The sequence below is a fragment of the Protopterus annectens genome, chromosome 14.part0 (assembly GCF_019279795.1).
Source record: "Protopterus annectens isolate FY-2018-M chromosome 14.part0, PAN1.0, whole genome shotgun sequence".
Taxonomy (NCBI): domain Eukaryota; kingdom Metazoa; phylum Chordata; order Ceratodontiformes; family Protopteridae; genus Protopterus; species Protopterus annectens.
The window spans coordinates 325,808,157-325,833,361 of record NC_056748.1 but is presented as its reverse complement, the minus strand read 5'-3'; the positions used below and the strand labels follow the sequence as shown (position 1 = coordinate 325,833,361).

At 40.8% G+C, this 25,205-nt stretch overlaps 1 protein-coding gene across 5 annotated transcripts in view; it reads right to left on the bottom strand.

Annotated features, from left to right (window-relative positions):
- ATE1 (arginyltransferase 1) overlaps positions 1 to 25,205 on the bottom strand; it is a 2,674,296-nt gene that overhangs the window by 2,558,238 nt on the left and 90,853 nt on the right. For all 5 annotated transcript variants that reach the window (XM_044056055.1, XM_044056058.1, XM_044056057.1 and 2 more), the window contains exon 3: positions 16,713 to 16,775. In XM_044056055.1, the coding sequence (XP_043911990.1) occupies positions 16,713 to 16,775 (63 nt within the window). The remainder of the gene's footprint in view (positions 1 to 16,712; positions 16,776 to 25,205) is intronic.

Below are 25,205 nucleotides of genomic sequence, written 5' to 3'. Positions count from 1 at the left end.
GCGAGACATGATATCTTTGTATATGATAAAATTTCTTATGCTAGTTATTATTTTTTAAGTAAACTTTATGCAGTTTTTAGGTAGTTATACTGTGTTATTAATATAATCGGTTGTTGAAATCACAGATTATGATCTTAATTGATTAATCAGATAAATGATTGCTACTATTGGTTATGAGTTTTTAAAAAACAACTTTCAAAGTGTTTTTAAAATGTCTGATGAAGCGGCATGGTAAGCCGTGAAAGTGCTCACAAATTAATGTTTTTTATGCCTTTTACATTGTTACTGTGCCTTGGTTTGCTCTACCAGTATATCATAGCATTTATCCTAATAACTACGTTCGTGATTTTGACTGTTGGCGCGCATTTGTTCCTCTGGTGGACTTTTATTTTTTCTTTCTCAATAGACTTTAAATATTCCCTACATAGTACACCGTCAGAAATACTGGCTAAGCAAACAGGTGTAACTAAGGATTTTTTTTGAGCTGGGATGTAGATTTGAATTGTCTAGACATAGTAAGGCCTTATAAATTTAATTCTGATGGCTACCAAAAAAGAAATTACTAAAAAACGGAAATATAAGTCTAAACCAAATGTATTTGAAGTGTTTACTATTGTAACAAAGATAAAATAACTGGAAGTGGGATATTTACAAAAGGATAGGAGCAAATTATAGAAGAAAAAATATAAATTGTGGGAAAAATACAAGCAGAATAATGCTTTGGAGGAAAAGCAAGGTTTAAGGGAAGGTAAGAATTATTCAATTTACATAATGGTGAATTGAGGATATTTATACAAAAGAAAATATGTGATGTACATATTTGTAACTGGGAACATGTTAATATGCTTGCTTTCCTTTATATAAATGCATGTTTGCCCATGTCTTGTCAATAAAGGTATCAAAAAATTAATCTAGCCTACATAGATGAGCGTATCCATTTTCCACAGACACCACAGGAGACAGCTACCATCATTCATAATTTTTACAATTTGGCATGCTTCCCTGAGTTGTTTGGTGCAGCAGCCACATGGCTATTAAGGCCCCATTTGATCCTCAGGGAGAAAGGTATCATAACAGGAAAGGCTACCATTCCATTAACTGCCAGGTAGTGGGTAATACACATGGTAGTATATCTTTCTTGATCCAGTTTCCTGGTAATGCTCATGACTCCCATGTCTGATATATGACTTCACTGTACCACCACCACCACTTCCTGTATGAACAGATATGAAATGGACACCTAGTAGATAAGTGTAGCATAAGTCACCTAACAGCCCAATAGAGAACTGTATAAAACTTAGAAAGGCATAATGTATAACTACACCATCTTTGTGTGTCCCTCCCCCTAAAGTTTTTTCAGGAGATGCATGCTAAGCATTTGAACCCTGACTTATGACACCAGTACAGACTCCACAGGGAGCTGCAAAAGAAAGATACATTGCCACCATGCCAAAAACTCATACTGCTGCTGAGCAAGTGTTTAGTCTGCTTAAAGCCAATTTACATTTCCTGGACAAGTCTGGGAGTCTCTGCAGTATGACTCAGCCATCGCAAGCAGAATGTTTACAGAGTGCTGCATACCGGACAATATAATGCTGCATCAATCCAGTCCCCCAGTACCAACTCCACCACCCCACCAGGACTTTCCACCCGGTGTGTACTTCCTTCCCACTTAGCACATAGACCCATCAAGAGTGAGGACAGCGACAACAGCCAGCCAAAGGCAGCTGTGTGGTCCCCTCAGACAGGCTCACTCATGGTATGACAACTCAGGTGATGTAGTATCTGGTCCACAACTATAAACCTTTACACTGTCACATAGTTTTTGTCAAGTTACAAAGTTAAAACTTGATGCCTGCAGTGTAAATTGTACACTATGCTGTTCAGTGCCTGGCTGACTCATACTGCTCATCAGACCCTGCCTACAGGCACATACACAGAATTTACAGTGGACATTGCAACAGTTATTATTTGCACAGTAGTCACTGGACTGAGATTCACAGTACTAGGGCCAACCAGTTGGGGGTGGAGTGCTGAGTTGTAGATAGCACTGTGCAACAGGGCATATTTAGCCATGTACTGTAATTTTTCATGAAGGAGAACTCGCACCATGCATGTGAATGTGTACTATAGTGTACAAATTCTGTAATCATATACTTGCATGTGAAAGGACTACTTATCAAAATGGTTTTGGTTCTCTTCACTTGTGGCAGAGAGAAATGTTTCCCCTTCCCTCTCCATAGTTATATACAGTTAATTTCTGCATCTCCATACTTGTGCATTTTCTTTAAACTTTTACAGGTACCCCACTTTGTTGCTGATGCAACTTACAGGGGAGTGTTTGGAGGATGTAGGACACAAGAAAGTACAGTTGTGTAAAATCTTACCATAACAGTATATGTCCTTCTCTTAAATGCTGCAGTATTCTTAACTAAAGGGATTCCCTGCCAAGGGTAGCCCAACATCCGGCCAGTACACCAAAGCCTTAGGATTTTATAGACGTCCTACAGCATGCTTATGCTCCCTGCTCAAGGTGCAGGGCATAAAGCTGACCTACAGATGTACATACCTTAGAACTGAATAGCTCCAGGAGGAAAAGTCCTTGCAAGTCAGAGGAACATGGAAATCCAAAAAGGGGAAAAAAGTAGAGCATAAGAGGGAGGAAGGAGGGAGGAAACAAATAATGTAAAAGGGAGAAGAAGCACATATACTGTTACGGTAAGATTTTACACAGCTGTACTATGTCCCTCCATATCACCGTTACAGTATTCTTAACTAAAGGGAGAATACAAAAGCTCAAGTAGAGGAAGGCCCAAAACAACACTCAAGAAACCCATGCAGGATACCTCTGGCAAAGCCAGCTCTTGATCTAGAAACAATATCCAATTTTTAATGCTTAGTAAAGGTATGGTCAGAAGTCCAAGTAGCAGCCTCAAGGATGGAACTGGTACCCAATCCTTTGAAAAAAGCACCAGAGAAAGCCACGGCCCTGGCAGAATGAGCTTTTACAGAGGCATTTCCTATGAAAGGAGTAACAAAAAGAAATGGCTTTAGAGATCCAAGAAGAAATGACTTACTTATAATTCATTTACTCCAATGGAGCTCAGGAAGTTTGCAATGTAACTTCCAATGGGCGGAGCCTAAGCCTTCTGACAGAATCAAATTATGTCCTCACATTTCAAACAAGTATTCATATCTCTGGAACCATAGGGGGTTATGAAAGAAATATAAATATCAAACCCTTCAGAACAAACTACTGTTATAGTGGTAGTATTCATTAGGTTCTTGGTCTTAAACTGAATTTTTTTATAAGTCACAGTAAACACAGTAACTATTACGTTTGCAATATTTTGTAAACAACTTACAATATCTCAGCAACCACACAAGTTACACACATACTGTCAGCAGCATTTTATTCATCTAGCTGAGAGCTTTCATATGATGCGAAAGGAGCTTTGTCTGTGTTACTTGATTGTTGAAATAGTTAGAAAAATGTAAAAATGATATCTAAATAAATTAATATAAAAACAACAGTTCATTTCTTTGCCTGCACTAGACAGAGGTCAAATATTAATGCAGTTGAGTTTGCCATTGTGTAAGCTTTACGATGAAATCTTTTAAAGCCTTGTACATAGCATGGTTTTAGAATTACCGATGCAAATATGAACAACCGATATTTGACACCTGGAGGTGTCAGTAGGAGTTAACTGCAAATGAACCTGGAGGCATCACTTGTATGTAATGAGATAAACAGCCAAACCTAGATACCTAGGATGAAAGGAAACAAAGTTGCTCAGATTTGCAAATGACTTTAGTCTTATCAAAATAATACCGGAGCTGCCTATGCCAATCCAAGGTGTGAAAAAACTTCTCAATAGCAGATGGTGGAGAAGGAAAAAAGAAGGGAAAACTAAAAGACTGATTAACAGACAATTCATTAACCACCTTAGGCATAAAAGGAGGATTAGTACAAAGAAACACCCTGATCCTATGAAAAACTAAAAAAAAGGAGGCACAACCAAGAGCCTGGAGTTCACACACTCTCTTAGCTGAACTAATGGCCAAAAGAAGAACAGTTTTCCATGTACAATGCTGTAAGGAAGCACAGGCAGCAGGCTCAAAAGGAGCCAAAGTCAATTCCTTGACCTCAAACCTAGAGGCCAGAGGAGGAGTTAACAGCAGACAAGCAAAAAAAACCTAAAAGGTGAGCTTTAACAGAAGAATATGCTAACCCATCATGCAGCAATTCATACTAATGACAGAGAAACAGAAAGGTCTCCACAGAAATTGTGTCCTAATTATGAGCAATGAACCAAACAGAAAATCTCTTCCATTTGTACAGTACATACAGGATTTCCTGGTAGTGGGTTTCCTGGCTTCCTGCAGAACCCTAAGCATGTACTCAGAAAAAAGCATGCCTAAACGGGATCAAAACCCTATCACTCACAAAAAAAAAAAACTATCATTCACAATGTCAGTTGAAGAGTGGACAAGTGAGGATGGATGAGAAACTCCTGTCTTGTGTGAGCAGGTCCACCCTGTGCGGTAACTTGCGGAGATTCACTTGGCTAGGTGCAGAAGAAGGGGGAACCAATGATGTCACCAACAAGATTTTGGGGGAGCCTTGCTCTATCTTGAGCAGGACTCTTGCAAAAAGAGGAAGAGGATGGAAGGTGTAGACACACCCCTTCTAATAAAACAATAGAGTGTCCACCTGTCAAGCCACAGGACTGGGGACTCTGATGCAAAAAAGAGGAAGTTGTTTGTTCAAACGGATGCAATAAGATCTACCTGAGGAGTATCCCACTGATGGACAATGCCCAGAAACACATCCCTGTGAAGCATCCATTCATGAGACAGTGTTTTGGACCGGCTTAAACAGTCTGCCACTATGTTTTGCTCTAAAGGAATGTATATAGCCTGAAGAGTCCCTTGATAATGGACAGCTAGATCCCAAACTTGAACAGCAAGCCTGCAAAGAAGGCAGAACCGTGTCCCCCCTTGCTTGTTCATGTACTACATCCCTGTGGTATTGTCTGTAAAGATTTTAAGAGGCCCTGAAAGAAAAAGTGAATGAAAGGTCTGAAGGGTGAAGAGGAACACTCTAATCTCTTTAATATTGTTGTGGTCCAACCTCTGATGACAGGGCCAAAGTTGCTGGACCTTGGGGGGGGGGCAAAAAAGGCTCCCACCCCCATGTCTGAGGCACTAGGGGCTGAAAAGGAAGTCTTGGGTTGAGAGAGAGTTGAAGGATCCACCACTGAAGCTTGAGCTTGAGGCATGGAAGAAGCAGGACTAGGAAATGTAGAGGATGACAGTATTGGAGCCATACTGACTTTAGGAACCACTGAAACTTTCTCATCTGAAGCATGACAAGAGGTGGCATAGGAATGGCAGAGGCCATGAAACTTACAGCCATGGAGTTTCTAAGCACACTAACTGAAATCCAAGAAGAGGGGATTGAAAAAGGTAATTAGAGAAAGAGCCTTGGGAGGAGACACAGAAGCCAGCATAGGGATGGCCTGGAGCCTGCAACCAAAAAAAGAATAGTTGTGTAAAATTTTACCATAACCACAGATATCCTTCTCTTCCATGTTGCAGTATTCTTGTTGTGGGATTTTCTGCCTCAGGCGACCCGTACGTCAGCTCCTATACAAAAGCTTCAGATTGCCTGTTGCAGTTGCATGGAAAGTCACATGTATGGCCATAAACCAAGGAACTTAAATGTAACGTCTGCATGCAGAGACATCAGAACTTGAAAGCCCAGCAGGACAGGAGTAAGTAGAGTAGCCAATGATGTCAGTCATAGGATCAAGGAACCATTTTGTGGTTAAATTGGTCACAGGGAAGGGTATAACCCCCAGGAGACCCAAGACAGATCAGGAATGAGTGAGAGAAAAAGGATAAGGGGGTTAGGTGGGTGGGAAGGAATACTGCAACATGGAAGAGAAGGACATATATGGTTATGGTAAGACTTTACGCAACTCTTCTATGTCCTTCGACTCCTATGTTGCAGTATTCTTGGTGCGGGAGAGTACCACAGATTAGTTTGAAGGAAGGGAGGAGGTAGAAGAAGCTGATTCCACAAAGCCCTGCAGAATTGCTCTGGCAAATCCTGCACATGCTCCCATTGTCGATCTTGTAGCGTTTTGTGAAAGTGTGAATGGTGGACCATGTGGCTGCTTCTAGTATGGATGCAGTGTCCAGGCCTTTTAAGAAGGCTTTGGAGGCTGCCGCTGATCTGGTAGAGTGAGCTTCAACTCCCTGTGGGAGTTTTCTGCCATGGTGTGAATAACATAGGCAGATAGATTTTCTAATCCAACATGCGATGGCTTGTTTGGAGATTGCCTTGTCCAGGGCTCTGGGGTGGAAGGAAACAAAGAGCAGATTGGATTTTCTTATGGATTTTATCTTGCCTACGTAAAAACCTTACTGTATTTGTACATGCAGGGAGTGGAGTATTATCTCGCTTTCATTGGTGGGAGAGAGGTAGAAGGTGGGTAGATGAATAGACTGGTTTAAGGACAGATCATTGACAACTTTCAGCATAAGCGAAGGGTTAGTTCTTAGCGTTACCCTGTCCTTGTGGAAAGTAGTGTATGGGGGGCAGGCCATTAGGGTCTGTAATTGAAACACTCTTCTGGCTGAAGTTATGGCCACTAGCAGGACTGTCTTCCATGTGCACATTTGCAGAGTAGCCATTCTAGCAGGTTCAAATGGAGACTGTTAGTTTTTCCAGGATGAAGTTCAGGTCCCAGGGTGGTGGATGGGTTTTCTTGGTGGGCTGATATGCAAGACCCCTTTTAAGAATAGCTTCACATCGAGCCTGGCTAGTAGAGGTGGGTCTAGTGGCAGGTAGGCTAAGATTGCTGAAAGGTGGACTTTCAATGAAGATTAAGAAAGTCCCCCCCTTTACTAGCCGACACGCACAGGCAAGAACCATGGGGATCTGCAATGCATGGATCCCTGCCCTTGCCCAGACACCATTTTGAAAATCTCTCCCATTTAGCGAAGTATGAGTTTCTTGTAGTAGGTTTCCTGGCCTCCCTCAAAACTGAAAGCACATCCTCTGAGTAGTGGTGCCTGAAAGGAATCAGAAGTTTATCACACACAGTGTCAGTGACAACATCTGCAAGTGTGGGTGGATGAGGGTTCCCATTTGTTGTGTCAGAAGGTCAACCTTGCGGGGTAACTTATGGTGATTGCCCCTGGCTAGATTGAGAAGTAGGGGGAACCAGTACTGCCTTGGCCAGTAGGGGGTCACCAACAAGATTTTTGGTTTGTCTGTCCTGATTTTCAGAAGGACTTTTTGAATTAATGGGAAAGGAAGAAAGGCATACAGAAGCCTTCCCTTCCATGAAATGCTAAATGCATCTACTCTCCAAGTTAGTGGGGAGTAGGTCTTGGAGCAGAAAGTCTCCAGTTGTCTGTTCTGGGAGGAGGCAAACAAATCTACTTGGTGTGCCCCACCGGTGGACAATATCTAGAAAGACATTCCTGCCCAGCATCCATTCGTGATTTGGAGAGGATGTCCTGCTGAGAAGGTCTGCTTGTTTGTTGTCCTCTGAGGGGATGTAGGTTACCTGCAGGGACAAGTTGTGTTATAAGGCTAGGACCCAGATTAGAAAAGTTAGTCTGCAAAGGTGGTATGCTTTTGTCCCTTCCTGCTTGTTGAGGTACCACATAACTGTGGTGTTGTGTTATTATCTGGAGAACACCTGGTTGTAGGAGTGGAAGGAAGGTTTTCAGTGCCAGAAGGACTACTGTCATTTCCCTCATGTTGATGTGTTTGTTCTTTAAGGAAGAGTGCCACTTTGTTTGAACCCTGTAGTTTGCCATTGTGGCTCCCCATCCTAGGTCTGAAGCATCTGTATGCATGAACTGGTTTGGGGTGGGTAACTGCAGTGGAAGGCCCGGGTTCAGCTGAATCCACCACTTTAGCTCTGACTGTAGGCAGGGCGAGAGAGTAATTTCTTGCTCTAGAGGATGTTGGTGCTGTGACCATACATTTTTTAGATACCACTGTAGCTTTCGCATGTGCATTCTGGCTAGTGGTAGCATGGGGAATGGTCGCTGCCATTAGGCCCAGGGTTCATAGGAATTGCCTTGCAATTATTTGCTGGGTCTGCACAAGGGCTTTGAAGTGAGAGGACAGGGAGCTGACCTTGTCCTGGGGAAGAAAGGCTTTCATTACGTCTGTCTTGATCCTGCAACCCAGAAATGTTTTGTCTTGTTCTGGGGTCAAGGAGGATTTGGGGAATTTGAGGGTGAACCCCAGTCTTTGGAGTAGGCACATGGTAAACTGCAGATGAATTAACAAGGTTTCCTTGCAGTCTTCTAGGATCAAAATGTCATCCAGGTAGGGGTAAATCTGAATCCCTTGTGTTCTGCAATAGGCTATGGCAGGTGCCAGGCATTTTGTGAACACTCTGGGAGCAGTGGACAAATCAAAGGGCAATGCAGTAAATTGGAAGTGACAGGAGGGTCCAGAAAAGCTTAAGAATTTTCTGTGGGAAGATTGAATGGGTATGTGCAGATAGGCTTCTTTCCGGTCGAGGAAAGCCTGGGCTGGTATAAGAGGGAGTAAATTTTGTATGGACAACATTCTGAAGTTGGGAACTTTTAAGAATAGGTTTAAGAAGGAAAGGTCTAGAATGTCTCTCCACGATCCATCTTTTTTGGGGACCAGAAATGGTCCTGAATAGAAGCCTTTTCCTTCCTGCACTGGAGGGGCAGGTTCTAGTGTACCCAAGTTCAGAAGGGCTTTCAGAATCTGTGGTAAGAGGTCTCTCTGTTTTTTTTTTTTTTTGGGGGGGGATGCCTCTTAAGGGTGGCCTTTCTTTCCAGGAGAGGAAGTATCCTTTTTTGAATAATAGCCAGAACCCACTTGTCTGTGGTGATGGTTTTCCAAAAGGGGAGGCAATGAGAGAGGCAGAAAGAGGCAGGTGGGCAAGACAGTCATGCATTGTTGGGGCCTCCTCTATCTTGAAAGAGCTGTCTAGAGGGGGGCTGAGAGACAGCTGGCCTGGAACGGGTTTGTCTTCTGGCCCCTCTTTTGTGTCTGGAAGAGGTAGGTCCAGGGTTTCTTCTGACAAAGGTGGCTTTGGCAGGGTAATACCTGCAATATTTGGGAATAGGAGACATCAGAAGAAGCTTAATGTCTTGCAATTCCTTACTCTTTTCTTGCAGATTTCTGAATAGGTCTGCTGTTTTCCAAACAAGAAGTTAGGGTCCAGAGGGACATCTAAGATTTTAGACTTGAAGTCTTCTGTTAAGTGTGCAGACGTAGCCAGGAATACCTCCTAAGTACAGTGGCAGATGCTGCAGATCATGCAGAGGCCTCTGCAGCATCATAACTACAACTAATGGAGTGTCTGGCTACTTGGGCAGCCAGAGATAGTTTGCCCCACTAAATCTGACATCTCTTCCAGTCTGGAGCAGCCAACAGAGTGGAGGCTTGAGAGACCAGGTCCAGAGCATATTTGGTCATATGGGTTTGATAGTTGATGGCTCTAAAGGCCAGTGTGGAAGAGGTGTAAATCTTCTTCCCTATCCTATCCATTGTTTTGTTATCTTTGTCTGTAGGTAAGAGAGAGGCAGACGGAATCAGTCTCGATTTTTTATCTGGTGAAATGGCAATCACAGCAGGATATGCCAGGGGTGGTTTGACTAAAAAAAATTTGGTTACCAGGCAACTTGTAAAAGCGGTCTGGCCTCTTAGGGGGCAGGTGGTTGAGAATCTGGTGTCTTAGATGCTGAAGAAAAGGCATGCAAATTGGCAGGGATGACAGGTGGAATGGCAGAAGGGGAGGGAGATTCCACTTGTAGTTCAAAATACCTTTTTTGAGCATCAGACATTTGAGAGATGTCCGATTTGAAGTATTCCTACATTTTGGTTATGGTCTCACCAAAGGAGATATCCACTGGAGAGGAGTCCCCTTCAATGGATTCTTCATCTGGGGAATAGTACTCTGAGAAGAGTACTCGAGGGCAGGCTATTTGGGAGGTGTAAGATACTGATTCCTCAGAAGATGAATAATAGGTCTCTTGCTCGTCTTCCCTGTCTTGTGAAGTAGATGGTGGAAAAGAGGAGACAGAGGCAGGCCTAGGGCTGAGAAGAGGAAAAGTACATAGAGAAGAGGCTGAGAGGCTGAGGGGCTAAGGGCCATAAAGGCCTGCATCAAAGATAAGGTGAAGGAATTCCAATCAGGTAAGCCTTCGGCAGGTGTAGCTAAATGTTTGGTTTTCTGTTTCTTTTTAAGTGGGGTAGTCTTAGACGTAGGCCTGGAATTGGATGCCTGGCTAAGGGTAGCTGTGTCGGGGGGAGGTATCCTGGAAGGAGGCCCGCCTGTGCTTGATTCCCCCTCTACCTCAACTGTAGCCGATGCCTCGATTAGCTCCGTGGATGTGTTTGTTGTCAGCTGCGAAGTGGCTTCCTCGACGGTTGCCGAAGTGGACGGATCTGTTGCACATCTCTCAACTCTTAAATCAGTAGCTGGCGGGATGTCCAAAAGCGGAGAGGCAGTGGAAGAGGGCCTAGGAATTTTGGTCTTCTTTTGCGGAGGTTCAGTCAGGGCTTTTGAAATGGAATCCATCCTAAGAGCTAATTTTTTAAATAGTCGGTTTTCTAGGTAAAGATTAAGTGCAGCCAGATAGCTGCATAGGGTCTTAGGAATGAAGGATTGGCAGACAGAGCAAGTGGTGTGATCATGCTCTTGGGCTAGGCAAAAAACGCAACAGTTGTGCATATCTTTATGGGGCATCTGGCGCCCGCATTGGCATTTGCCCTTTTTTGCTGACATCGGCTAAAATTTACTACAACAAACCAAGCTTTAGCTAGAGGTCAAAGAAAAAAAAACCCAATGGGGTACTTAAGCTTTCAGACGCCTTGTGGTGAAGGAGTGAAGCACACAATGTGACAGTTATCGGCAGCTGAAAAGTTCTGATGTCTGTGCATGCAGATGTCACATTTAAGGTCCCTGGTTTATGGCCCTATGTGTGACATCCCACGCAACTACAACAGCCAAGCTGAAGCTTTTGTATGGGAGCCGACGCACAGGTCGCCTGAGGCAGAAAATCCCACACAAAGAATACTGCAACATAGGAATAGAAGGACATCACATGATCCTGAGAAGGAACCAGGAATATTTATGAAAGTTTATTGTTAACCCCATGCTTTGCAAGAGGCAAACATCACAGTGGAGGTGCTGAAGCAAGGTCTCAGGAAAGTAGCCTAAATGAGTAGGTCATCCAGATAAGGAAAGATTAGAACTCCTCTCATCCTGCAAAAAGCAATCACAGAAGCAAAGTATTTGGTGAAAACCCTTAGGGCAGTATAAAGGCCAAAAGGCAAAGCAGGGAACTGAAGATTCAAGGAAGAAACAAAGAAAACATAAAAACTTACTGAAAAGGGGATTAATTAGAATGTGAAGATAAGCATCCTTGAGATCAGGAAAGCCTGGGGGAAGAAGGGTCTGATGGGATAACATCCGAAAGGAAGGGATCTTCAGAAGGGTGTTGAGCTGAGAGAGATCCAGAATGGGTCTCCAGGTGCCTTCCCTCCTGGGAATCATAAGCATTCTGGAATAAACCCCTTCCCCTCCTGGGAAGGGGACAGAACTTGAATGGTGCCTTGTGCCAGAAGGTCCTGAAGTAATTCTGGGAAGAAAGCAAGCCATTCCTGAGGAGGATGAGGGATTCCCAGAAAAGAAAGAAAGGATTTTCATACCATGAAGTATCCTTGACAGATGACGGACAGAACCCAAGAATCTTTAGTGATCTTCAACCAACTGGGAAACGACAGGAAAAGATGAAGAATTAAAGGAACCTGACTTAGGAAAGGGGAAGCAAACAGTCAAACAGAACATGGATTGTCTTGAAAAGCAGGTTTCTGAGAAGTGGGAGTCCAAGTAGATTTAGCAGTAGTAACCGACTTGGAACCCTTCTTACCTTTGGGAGGAGGGCAAGGCTGTCTGCAAATAAAAGCAGATTTAGATGGTTAATTCCTTTAGAACTTAGAAATATGAGAAACAAAAATATGCTTCAATTCTTGCAAGGTCTTTTCCAGCACTTAAAAAAGGACAGCAGGTACAGAACCAAACAGGTTTTTGTTATCAAGAGCAACATCCAACAGTTTAGCCTTAATATCATCAGGCAAGGGTTGGACAAAAAGCCAAGAGTAACATCTCAAACAGAACCAAAAGCAGCAGCTCTAGAGGAGACATCAACTGCATCATAACTACATTTATTAAAGTGATGGGCTACTTGAGAAGTGGAGCACAGTAAAGAGAGGGTCAAGGCCTTCCTTTTAGAGTCAGGAAGGTCAGAAATAGCCTTGCATGCCTGAGAAAGAGGGGCTAAAACATACCTGATCATATGGGTCTGGGTAATTAATAGCCCAAAAGGCCAAGGTGGGAATTATATATACCTCCTTACCCAGCCGTTCCATGGCCCTACTCTCCTTGTCTGAAGGAAGCAGTTTAGTAGAAGGCATAAGCTTAGAGGGTTTGTCAGACAAGAAAGACATTACAGACGGGTCAGCAGAAGGACATCTGTAAAGCAACTTACACTCATCAGGCAGCTAGTAAAACCTGTCTGGTTTATTGGGGGCTGGAGGTTGAGAATCCAGGACCACAGAATCTGCTGCAAAGGCATCAAAAAAAGGACAGAGAAAACAGGAGGGACAACAGAGGACCTCATAATACCACTTCTAAATGTCAGAAACCTGAGAAAAGTCCCATTTAAAGAATTCCATCATACAATAAATGGTATCTCCAAAAGAGAGTTCTTCAAAGGGAAAGTCTGAGCTAATAGAGAGTCTTCCTCTTCAGAGCTATAATACAACGGAGATAGGACCTGAGAGGAATACACCAAAGACTCTTCCCCAGAATCCAATTTCTCTTCAGAGAAGTCCTGATCTCTGGGCCTCTTCAGTGTGGTAGAGGACCGAGGAGGAGCAGGGACAGAAACTCATTGGGGTGGCTTTAAGGCCATTAGTGCATTAAATAACTCCTGCGTAAAATCTTGCCTTTCACTCTGGGGATCCTTAGGAGCAGGGGAAATGTATTTCTTTTTTTCTTTTGAGGGACATCTGCCCTAAACACCCTAGGAGGTTTAGACCCTTGCCTATATTCAACTAACCTAGTAGGAATCTCCTCCCGAACACGTATCTGAGAAAGCCCCCTCAGTCCTTCTAAAATAATCAAAGTTCCCCCTCAACATCTATAATGGACATCTGCAGAGCCTCCAAGGATGTGTGAGAAGATGAATGCATACTGGCCCTCCAATAGGGCCATGGCAGAGGAATCCAAAAGAACACCAACCTCAAGAGAGACATCCGGGGGAGGCAAGACAGCAGCCGAATCAGACCCAATTCTTTTGGCCTTTTCTTGACAGGCGGCTGACCTTGGGGACTAGAATATTCCACCACAGCACCTTGTGCCTACAATTTAAGACACTGGTTCTCCAGGTAAATAGACAAGGAGGAGAGACATCTACTTAGGGGACAAACACTTGGCAGATAGAACATTTTGTATGGTCATGAGAAGGACCCAGTAAAGACAGCCACTGCTTGTAATGATCCTTTTGGGGAATTTGCTTCCCACCATTGACATTTTTTTCTTTCTGGATGACATGCAAACTCACAAAACAAAAGAATTAAGAAAGGATAAGAATAAATCCCAAAGGTGTACTAATTACTTATCTGAAACATGGCTTGGTAACCAGCACAGAAGAAGAAGCATTCAGACCGACAGATCAGTGATGGCATCCAGACTGGCAGCAAAGAAGTTCTGAGGTGTGTATGCCCATACATCACTTTTATGTCCTATGCCTTGAGTAGGGAGCATACATGTGACATACAGCTATAAAATCCTAAGGCTTTGGTATATTATTCAGATGGTCTACCCATGGCAGGGAATCCCTTTAGTTAAGAATAGTGCAACAGTGATATGAAAGGACATCATAGCTTGTGCAGTTCACAAATGGCCTATGTCAAATACAAAGTTTTGATGATGTCTTTATAAAATAAAAGAAGAAAGTACTAAACTTAAGTTGTGCTTCCTCTATGAGTGCCATCAATCCTGTTTAAGTGTGATTATTTTTTTCTTTTTTTAAACAAAATGTATCCTGATGGTAAATTTGGTGAGTAACCATGGGAACAGGAACAGGTGACATAACAGCTCAACTCTAAGTTACTACAATGGTGTGATACATGTGAAAATGCCAAGGCCTTTGACAGCAACTGGGCACATATTGCATGATTGGACATGAACTGTGGGGTCCTTCCATGTAATGTGGAAGTCTGATTATGACCAAACATTGACTTGTGGAGGCTTCCATATCCAAAATCAGTAAGTTCCAACCACTGAGACACTAGATACTAACTCCCCAAACATCTCTTATACTGCCTGCCTCACGCCCTGGGGCAGGAGTCAAATTATTAGTCTCTAGGCTACTTAGAGCATGTGCATGCCCCATGTCCCCCTGCTATCTCCCTTCTTTTCAGTACCATCCTACTGTGTGATACCCACCCCCTTGTATGTTGTCCCACATGTTTTCCTACCACCAAATGTCCATCCTCTAACTACAATACTACAACTGAAAACAATGTAAAGCAATAAATATGACAAAAACACCACCCGATTAAAAACTAAAAATAGTTTATTTTAGCACCTCGGCACAAATGCCTTCAAAGGAGTTCAAATCACACAAATAACTAAAGCTCTTATATACCTTTCACAAACCTATAATCACACTCAAATAATTATTTAATTAGTTAAATCAAATTAAAACCTTCCAATTACAATCAACATTTATACCAGCCAGAGGCAGGGTACTATACTTAAGAATAAATACAGTTTCCTTATACAGAAGCTTTTCCTTAACTTCTGTGTATTCATATTTTAAAATAACTTTTTCTAAAATTGTACCTTGAAGACCCCATGGCACTGCTTAAAATGCATTGCAAGACAGCTTTAAAGTTTTTTTTATTTTTTTATCTCTCTCAAATGTTCCTGCAGTCCTAATTTGAAAGTCCTCTTGCTTTGCCCAGTATAGAACATATTGTATGGACATTTTAGTGAATACACTATACATTCTGTCTCGCAACAAAATCTACCATTCACTTTGAAGTCTAGCCCATTAATCCTATCAAAGATCCCGACTATAAATTTACAAGTAATATATTTACCACAAGGGAAAGTTCCCATCTGAATAGGGACTCTATTCATTTTATTAATAGGGGTTAAAAATTTACTACGCACTATTCTATCCCTTAAGCTTCTTCTTTTGCGGAAGGAGAACAAAGGGATCCTGTAAAAATTAACAAATTCCTTAAATTTAAACAAGAAACCCCAATAATACTTTATAATTTTCACAATCTGTTCACTCAACAAATCATAATGAGTGACTACATGATTTTTTTGTTCCTTTCCAAGAGTCATTTTTTGCATTTCATCATTTCTATATCTATTCCTATGATTATTTGGCCAATCATTATTTTCTCTTACTCTTTGTAAAGAAGCCATTGCTAATTCCTGTTCATATTCTCTCCCACCAAATATGGAGACTTTTTTTCTAGTTCTTTCTCTAGTCCACTACTATCATTGTATAACCTTTTAACCCACATCTCCCTATATAGTAATGTCTTTAATAAATGGGGTATGTGGCAACTTTAGCCATCCAAAAATGCAGTCCATCATTAAACTTTCTATGTAGAAAGCTAAAGGTGTTTTAATAAACTATTTTTAGTTTTGAATTGGGTGCTGTTTTTTGTAGTATTTATTGTCCATCCTCTGATTGTTTTCCCTTTTGTGTACCCTCCCTACTGTGTAGTCCCCCACCTGCCACTTCTATCATTTTTGTTTTTTGTTTTTACCCTTGTGTCTTCCTTAACAGACATCCCTAACCTTTCCCTATACTCTTCTTCTCATACTTTAGAAAGATATGGCCCCTTCACCAACAAAAAATGATTATATGCTTGCCACACCCACCTTAGCCTGCTCATTCCTTTGCTATCCTTCTGTGTTTCCTTTCTCATTTTCCTACCTTCCAATCCAACTTTTTCTCCCTGTATAAAATAAATTGATCATTAATGGACACTTCATATTAAGGATGCTGGTACAGTGGATTTATCCATATACTTTTGCCACCATGCCAAGCTATGTGCTACATCTTGCAGACAACTCACAACATCTGTGCAGGACCACACTTCATCATTTACTTAATAAACCCATGAAATTACAGTTGACTTTCACACTGCATACTTGTGCAGTCGACTATGACTAAAACCTTTAATTTTACTGTTAATGAGGATGGAACTCCTTTCTAATCTAATGGACTCTAGCTATGTGCTCTCTCCTAGAACTGCATGTTAAATCAGTGTGCACTAATGTAAAACATGAGAACCCCAAAACAGCTTATGAAAGAAAGAATAGATAAATGCAACTGCAGTCCCACCAAAGATACTTGATAGTAAGAGTTTTACCACTGCCTAAAGTATATATATTCATGTCTTGTGTTATTATTCCTCGCTGCAAATGACACAACCAGCCACTCCTAACTTTGTGAATCAAAGACGGAAGGATAAGGCTCTCCCACAGCCACCAATAGTTAACATCACAAAATAAGTTAAGCACGTTTCTTTACTTGCTCACTATCTACTATATTTTTCCTATGTACTTTAGTTAAATCCATGACTCAAGACTTCTTACCTTATTGTGTATTGTGGACAGCAGGTTTTGTGCATTATAGGTTTATACACATACATTCCACTTCTGAAACATAAAAACAAAGCTGTTACATCCTTAATCATTTAAAAATGATATCCAAAAAAATTCTGTTTTTGTTTCATTACAAAACATACAAATATCTATAAGCTAAAGTTTGCATCAAAAAGAGGTATAAAAAAGACAAATTTACCTAACTTACCTCACATTAAAAAAACATTACTGCAAGTTAATCTCAACAAAAATAAAATAACTAAATAAGGACAAAATGCAGCAGATAAATGGAATGAACCATAAAGACTTTATTCACATCTAACAGCAATACACAACTATTACATCTGTTAACCAGCCAGATATTTTGAATTTCATGTGTAGGAAACAGTAATTCTATGTGAGGACACTAAAAGAGCTGGCATTCTTTCATCTAGAGGCTCAGTCTTCATGTTACCCAACAAGGATCACTAATATCACTTTGGTGCAAATTCCTAAATGACACCAGACAGCTAGGCTTTATTTTAGTGATGTCACTGATTTCAGGAACAGATAAGCTACAGAAAGCATTAAAGCATGGGGAAAAAGGACAAAAATCGGGGGAGGGGGTTAAAATTTTAGAATCCATTAAATTACAAAGTATTCACTCAACATTTTCAAACAACAACAGTGCTGCATGCAGCTAGTCTACAATCAACATGAAGGTCACATTCTGCTGTGGAATCAAGAGCTGCAATGCAACCAGCTTCATAATTTCAGACACGATAATAGCACTGGTAGTTTCAGTGATCAAGGGACCAGACTTTGCGTGTGTGTGTGGAGGGGGGGGGGTCAGTCAACAGAACATGTGCTTTAACAGGGTGAAAATAACTGCCTGTGCTAAAGAATTTCTGATTAAAACTAAAATACATACTCTTCCGACACCGAAGTCTAAAATGTAAGGCTCAAAATGTCATTAAATGTCTGACTCAGGTAAAATAATTAAAAATATTTGTATTAAAAAAGATTAACAACAAACACTGATATACAGAAAAAGAAAACAAAAGGGTGGATATGGAACAGTGGCTGGCAGAGTGTGTTAAATGTCATGCAACTAGTTGAAGAAAATGTAATTAAAAAAGAAAGCAAAACAAGCAGCAGTAAAGCTCTGAAGGGCTTGGCATCGGAACTTGCCTTTTAGCCAACTAAGATCAAGCTGTCTGACAGTTTGGGTGTGTGGGAGGTGCCCTGAAACTTTGAAAGCTGGTCAGCTTTTATATCCCCGTCAGGAAACAAGTCATAATTAAGGCTACTGCCACACTGATCAGTATAATTATCATAAATTATCCCCAGCCCAATGGTGTAGCAAGATAAAATCCTGACCCCAGACAACCACAGGTCTGACTAGTAGCATAGGTGCTGGAGGGAACAGGTGGAAATGATGGCAGTGACAAGTCAATTCCTGTTTGCCCATGTGGGGTTTCACACTGCATTGGAGGCACGTGCAAAAATGCAAACTGTATTGACAAAGAATAATTAGCCTAGCATACCCAGCATGCAAGTGGTATGCAGCTTGTTTAGAGGTTGTGCATGCGCAGAAGCGTTTTCTGCATCTCTTCAGGCAGCTACAGTGAAGCTTGCAAGCTGATAGGTATAGGACAGACCACTGGAACTGCAGGATGATCTGCTCCCTAACACATGACACACACTTCCACCAGAGAATGAATGAACTGTAGAGCTCTTGCACTGGTGGAGAGAAAAATTGATCATTTGGAGGCAAGAAGAAAGTTAATGCAATGAATCTGCAGGCCAAAAAAGGGGAAAAAACTCTGTGTTCTAATTACTTATTCCCAAACTGATAATGTTCTAAGAAATATCACCATTAGCCAGCTCATACTACAGAAGGATAAAGTCCTGACTATGATAGGACCTGGCCAGGGAGAAAGGGAGTGAGCAGCTACTGCCAACTCACCCATATTTGGGGAGGATTTGGCAGTCCTGGCGCACAAGGGCAATACCATGGTGTTACTTAGTGGAGAAGATGCCAGCCAAGCCCCAAGATGCCATGGTGCATTTGCACTGGTAGCAGAGGGGAAGTTGGCATGCACTAGCACACTTTCCGCTCAAAAAACAACAATGGCATAGCTCAGAAAATCTGCCATGGTAGGTTCTCCCAAGGAAACAGCATAGGTCACCCAAAATGGACATGCAGGCTGCTCTGTTCCCTGCCATCCAATTCATGCTGAGGAATGGAGGGCCAATCTGGATTCCTGCTGAAGAATAAATGGGCCTCAGAGCTCTTGCTTAACCCAGGAATATCCAACTCCCTCCTAGCCTTCCAGAATTAATGGGCTAATCCTACAACATTTTCCTTGGAAATAGTGAACCAAAGTAGATACAAATTGAAAATAAATAAATATAGTGATGGGGCAACCCTGACAGACACCCAAGGACTACATATTTAAAATAAAAAAGTTTAAAAGTAAATATGTACTCAGAACACAAAGGTAATTACTCTGTCTTCTCAAATCCACTGTGAATGCTGGCTTTTGCAATATAGAAGACATGATCCACACCATGCTTGTTAAACTTCCTTGAGAATCAAGAGCTACTGAACTTAAATTATTCACATCTTCAGAATTAAAGACTATAATTCGTGGTACTCAATCGTAATTTTACTTGGTCTAAAGTCAAACTGAAAACAGTTTAATTACACAGGGTAAATGCTTAGTAATATAATTACTACTGTTTGCAACTCTGATTTTATAATTAGAATTTAAAAGTGATATGGGATGAGAATTACTAACAATTTTAGAGTCATTAGCTTTGGAAATTAAGCTGCCTTGTTCAAAAACTAATTGTTCAAATTTGTATCCGACTTAAGAGCTAAAATACTTTAATAAATATGGAAACAAACATATATGGAGTACACCAGAAGGGAGAGAGAAAACTTTCTAGGTAAAAGATTCCTTCCTCAACTATTTACTTACTCACCTTTAAATATGGAAAACAAAAACAAAAAAATAAATTTGGGAAAAAAAAAACAGGTCTTAGAACTAATCTTTATCCTGTAGAAGAATAGTTATACTGAGGAAGTCCGAATGGAGAAATGATAAAATCAGCAAGAAAGAGAGAGGAGTACCACTGGAAATGAATTTATCCTCAAATCATGGTGAACACCTCATTTGATGGACCCTGATTTAACAGAATCTCACCAAGATAACACTGACATATAGGCTGTTTTATATAGCTATATTATGGACAGAAGTAGATTAAAAAAATAAAAGACAGCTGGGTGCAAAGTTGTTGTTTCTTTCGGCTTTTTCCCGGTTAGGGGTCGCCACAGCGGAACTCCGGTCCGCTAATGATTGGCAGTTGAGTTTTACATACCAAGTTGCCAGCCTTGACGCACAACCTTCAACGAAGGTACGTCCATTCAAGCATGTCTCCACACAGAAGACGCTCTAGCTGAGAATCGAACCAGACAGCGTCTTACTCTGAGGCGACAACGCTACCACAGCACCACTACCGCGGATCCCAAGAAAAAAAAAAGTGCCCAATCTTGGTATGTGCACTGGTGACAGGACTGAAAAAAAATGACAACGCGGGATCCTCAAGACATAGAAATATTCCTACAGTGGGGTTTAGGCCAAGCTCGGGGGGGGGGGGTGCCCCCCCCCCCACTGTAAAAGGTAGTAGTCCACAAAAACTGACAAGCCAAACAAGGGCCATAAAGATAAATGAGTGGACTACTGAGGATAAGTAAGAAATGATGCAATCTTACTACTATGCAAGAAGCCCAGAATTTCTAGATAAAAGACATTCAAAAAGACTGAGACAGAAATTAGAGTAAAGAAATATTCTTGCACAAGAAAAAAACTGTTAGAAGCTTGAAATGCAAATGTGTTCATTAATACAAGAGATCCACAAAAAATATTACATAGACAAAAAACTTTGCCCTGCTTCGATAAAGAAGTGACAGAGGAAGTGCAAAAATATAAACAAAACCTAGATATTTTTGAAAGATATAAAAAATAAATATGGACATGGGAAATACAGGCAGATTTGATATGGTGCAATATTTATGCAAAGGAGAACGCCAAACTAATCAATGCAAACAAATCAACTCCAAACATAGCTGAAGAGAAATAATGACAAAGGCACCCAGATATGGAAATTTCACAACACAAAATAAAATCAGAAAGGGGGAATGTAGAAGAGAAGATTTGTAAAGTAGAAGTCACCCACTCAACACGGCTTCAGACCCAAACATAGCACTACTACAGCTCTATTATCCTTCCAACACTGTCTCTATAGCCATAGACGACCATAAACTTATTTTTTGCCTATTCTTGGACCTCTCAAAAGCTTTCGACACTGTCTCACACACTCTTCTGCTCCACAAACTACATAATGTCAACTTCTGCTCTGATACTGCTGCATGGTTCTCCAGCTACCTCACTGATAGATCTCAATCAGTGAGATGGCACTCTGCACTCTCCCCACCTCTCCCTGTAAAAATGGGTACACCTCAAGGGTCTATCCTAGGGCCTTTAACTTTTTAATATCTTTACTAATCAGCTCTATACCTCCTGTCCTCAGTCATCTTTAGTGTAATAAGCAGATGACATCACCACAGCCAACTCTCCCTCTAAGCTCTTCTCAGCTACTCAGGCATCTTTTAACTTAGTCGAAACATGGCTCTCCAACAACCAGCTCATCCTTAACCCTAAAAAAACAAAGCTGTTACTCTTCCTGCCTAAAAAAATTCAACAATATTAAACCCTCCTTATAAATACAGTCCCTTAATAACACTCCCATTCAGGTAGAATCCAGCACTAAGCTTTTAGGCGTAACCATGGATGATCAGCTTAAATTTGACTTGCATGTTAATAACTGTATCAAAAAGACTCATTCAAAACTAAGGCTCCTTCACCATGACAAGAAATTCCTTACCTCTGAAGCCAAGGTTACTCTCTCTTACCTACCTTCTACCCAGTCTAATGTACAACTCTCAAATTCTCACAAATCTTAACTCAACACTCCTGACCAAACTCGAATCTACCTACAACAAGGTAGCTAGATTTGCTGTCCAACAAACCTACAAATCCCATCACTGTCTCTCTCTTAAACACCTAAACTGACTTGAATTACCCCACCAGCTTCTTCTCTCTCACCTCCAGATCATCCATTCTATCCTATACCAGCCTTCCTACTGCCCAGCACTAGCCCCTCTCATGTCCCATTATTCTCCCTCCAGACCTCTCCAAAGCTCTAACCAAGACCTACTACAAATCTACAAACCCAAGTCTAAATTTGGACATAACATGTACAGCTATCACCCCACTATTGCCTGGAATAGACTCCCACTAGAAATCAGAACCCTTATACATCCTAAACAATTTAAGAGAGCAACCAAGGAGCACTTTGAAAGTCACTGGTAATACCACTGCACTCTCCCTCCTTAAACATCACATACTTCCCAAACCTTAATCTACTTTCTGGCCTTAACTCACTCTTCTCACTAGCTCTCTCTAATCTTCCAGGACTACTCTTTCTACGGTCTTCTAAAACCTATTAAGCAAATTGCCTCAGAGAAACATTCTGTTGTAACTGTCTTGGCTTCATGCAACTACATTATGATAAACTGGGTTTTTGTAACCACATACACCAAAAACTATATTCATCTTAATGACATATTATTTATTTTTATACATCCTGAAAGAGCTTTGCTATACTCCTGATTATTGACACTGTATAACATTGTATTGCTACTTAAAACCTTGTAATAATCATGTAACATTGCTGTTTAATGCCAATTTATAATGAAAATTGTATAATATGTTGGAGCTTTTCTCTCCGAGCCTCAGCTGAAAAAGGGCTCTTCAGCTCAGTCAGACAAACCTGGTCAACAAATGTAAAATAAATAAATAAATAATAAAGAAGTGAAATAGAAATTGAAGTTTTGGAATACCTGTAATGTGAAGGATCTAGTGGATAAAGTCTAATACAGGTTATTAGACAGCATTATGGAACAATGGGTCCCCAAATTAAGGAGGAAACAGGTGGAATGGGAGACATCTGAAGATAACGGACACAAGAAAGAAAGAGATTTAATGTGGTGAAATACTCATGCAAAGGAGAAAGCAAAACAAATAGGTTCATAGGTGTTTGCTAGGCCAACGATCACAAGGGCCCTTTCAAGCCTAGCCTAGCATAACCATGCTTCCCAAATCTCTGACAAGTTCTGATAACATTGATAAGTGTAAGCAGGGGTTTGGGAGATGAACCATTTACAGGTTGCCTGTGTCAATTACAGACATAGGTGCCAAACCAGGGATGAATTTCCTGTTCACTATCCATTTGTCCAAGCTGCACTTGAACTGGGTTAAAGAGGAACTCTGCTTTACATGGATGGGGAGCCTGTTCCATAGACAAGGTAGTCTCTGGGATACATACCTGTCGCTCCAGCAGGTCCTCTTCATATCACAGACAAGGTTTAAGTCTTTAGAGCAAGTAATTCTGGTGATGTTTGTTTTGTAGATAAGCAGGAGGTCCATCAGAGTGGGGTCTGACAATGCCAATTATGCCAGCCATAGATTTCTCCACAACAGCCTATAGGAGACAGAATACAGGGGACAGGGCCTTGAAGCAGTCTGCATAGGACATTTTACTCACGCCCTGTATTCTTTTAGTGAGGGGACTTTGTGGCTGTTCCAATTGTTGGATATGCCTGGTTAGGTACATACCAAAGGGGGAACTGTACTCAATGATAGGTCTGATGAATGCTGGATACAATGGAACAATGACTTCCTTGAACTTAGATGCCATACCTTTGTTGACAAGTTACACAACATAGAATAATTTCCTCACTACTGTAGACACGTGATGGTCAAAGGCTAGATTACTATCTATGTGTGCCCCTAAGTCCCTGACTACTGGGTCAGCTCTAAGGGTGTGTTTTCAATATGATAGTTATCAGAGGTGGATGAATTCCCAAAGGGTAGTATTTTGCATTTCTTGGCATTCAGATTTAGTCCATGGCTCTGACACTACGATCGTGAGATTGTACACCTATCTGTTGACCTCGTCAGATCCAAGCATAGTGAAAGTTTTAAAACATGGAGAAGTCTTCTAACATGAGAAGTCATCTAAGATTACCTCTCTGCTTACTTTAACAGAAGCATTTGGGTGTTAAGCAGGAATGGAAATCAAACCAAATGTAGACAAAAATCAGATAACTGAATGTGCCAAAAACAGAAGAAAATATACAAGATGGGTCAGATGGGAAGGAAAGAAATGTGGAAAAGCCTGAAACATAGTGCCAACTGCCAACTACAGAAAACTCCTGAAATTACCTCATGTTGATCAGGATTCGACACAGGAATGGTTAAGGAGAGGTGAATTTAAGCCAACAGATGAAAGGTTATTATTGATGGCCCAGGATAGTGGACTACATACATGTTGGCTTATAAAGTTCTTCACAACTTTAAACTATCAACTATCCCTATACACTACTCACTCTAGACCTCCTAAGAACTCCTTCAAAATTTGTAACCATTTTCATTATATAATTACTTAACTGTCTCATCTATTTTCAGACAATTCCATTTGATAGTAACTAGACTCTTATAAGCTTAATATTTTACAGTATTCTTCATTTAACTGTCATGTTTTCATTAACTGTTCTATCATTACAATTCTATGTATGTTCATTTACTATTCTTTAAACGTTTATCATTATCACTAGTCTATGTACATTTATTAAGTAAATCTTGAATAACAGCTTTCTACTCATTCTGTAAAATACAGCATTTCTCCATGGACCTCCACTGAAAATGGGACTTGTGCCCAGTCAGACTTTCCCAGTAAACAAAACCAATAAATAAATAAAGCTCAATGAGCACATGGGAAAAACAGATAAATGCAGGTTCTGTAAAACAGAACTGGAAACAGTCACATCTTGTTGCTGGGTGTGACACACCAATGGCAGAGGGTCTGTATAATGAAAGGCATGAGAATGTGGCAAAACTGGAAAATGAAACTCAAACCAAAAGCTGTAGGTGGAATGAAGGAGCAAACACAATTCTTTTAGTACTTTCATTCAAATGTATTCTTCATGAACTTCTTCAGAAAAAAATTAACCTCTGAAAACACACCTCTTATAAGTTGCATCACACATCACATGACTTTCACGATACTTTAAATTCAAGGTATAAAATCATACCATAAAAATAAAAAACAAAACAAAGCAAAAAAAAAAATGCCTTGTTTTCCAAACAGCTTAGAATGTCAAATCTTCATAAAAAAAAGTCTTAATATTAAGTGTTTTTTTGCACTAAAATAACATTCAAATCACAATAATATGATTATGTTTCTATATTAAGAAATTTTTTTTGTTTTGTTTCTTATTTTTAGGGTATGATTTTATACCTTGAATTTAAAGTATCCTGAAAGTCATGTGATGTGTGATGCAACTTATAAGAGGTGTGTTTTCAGAGGTTAACT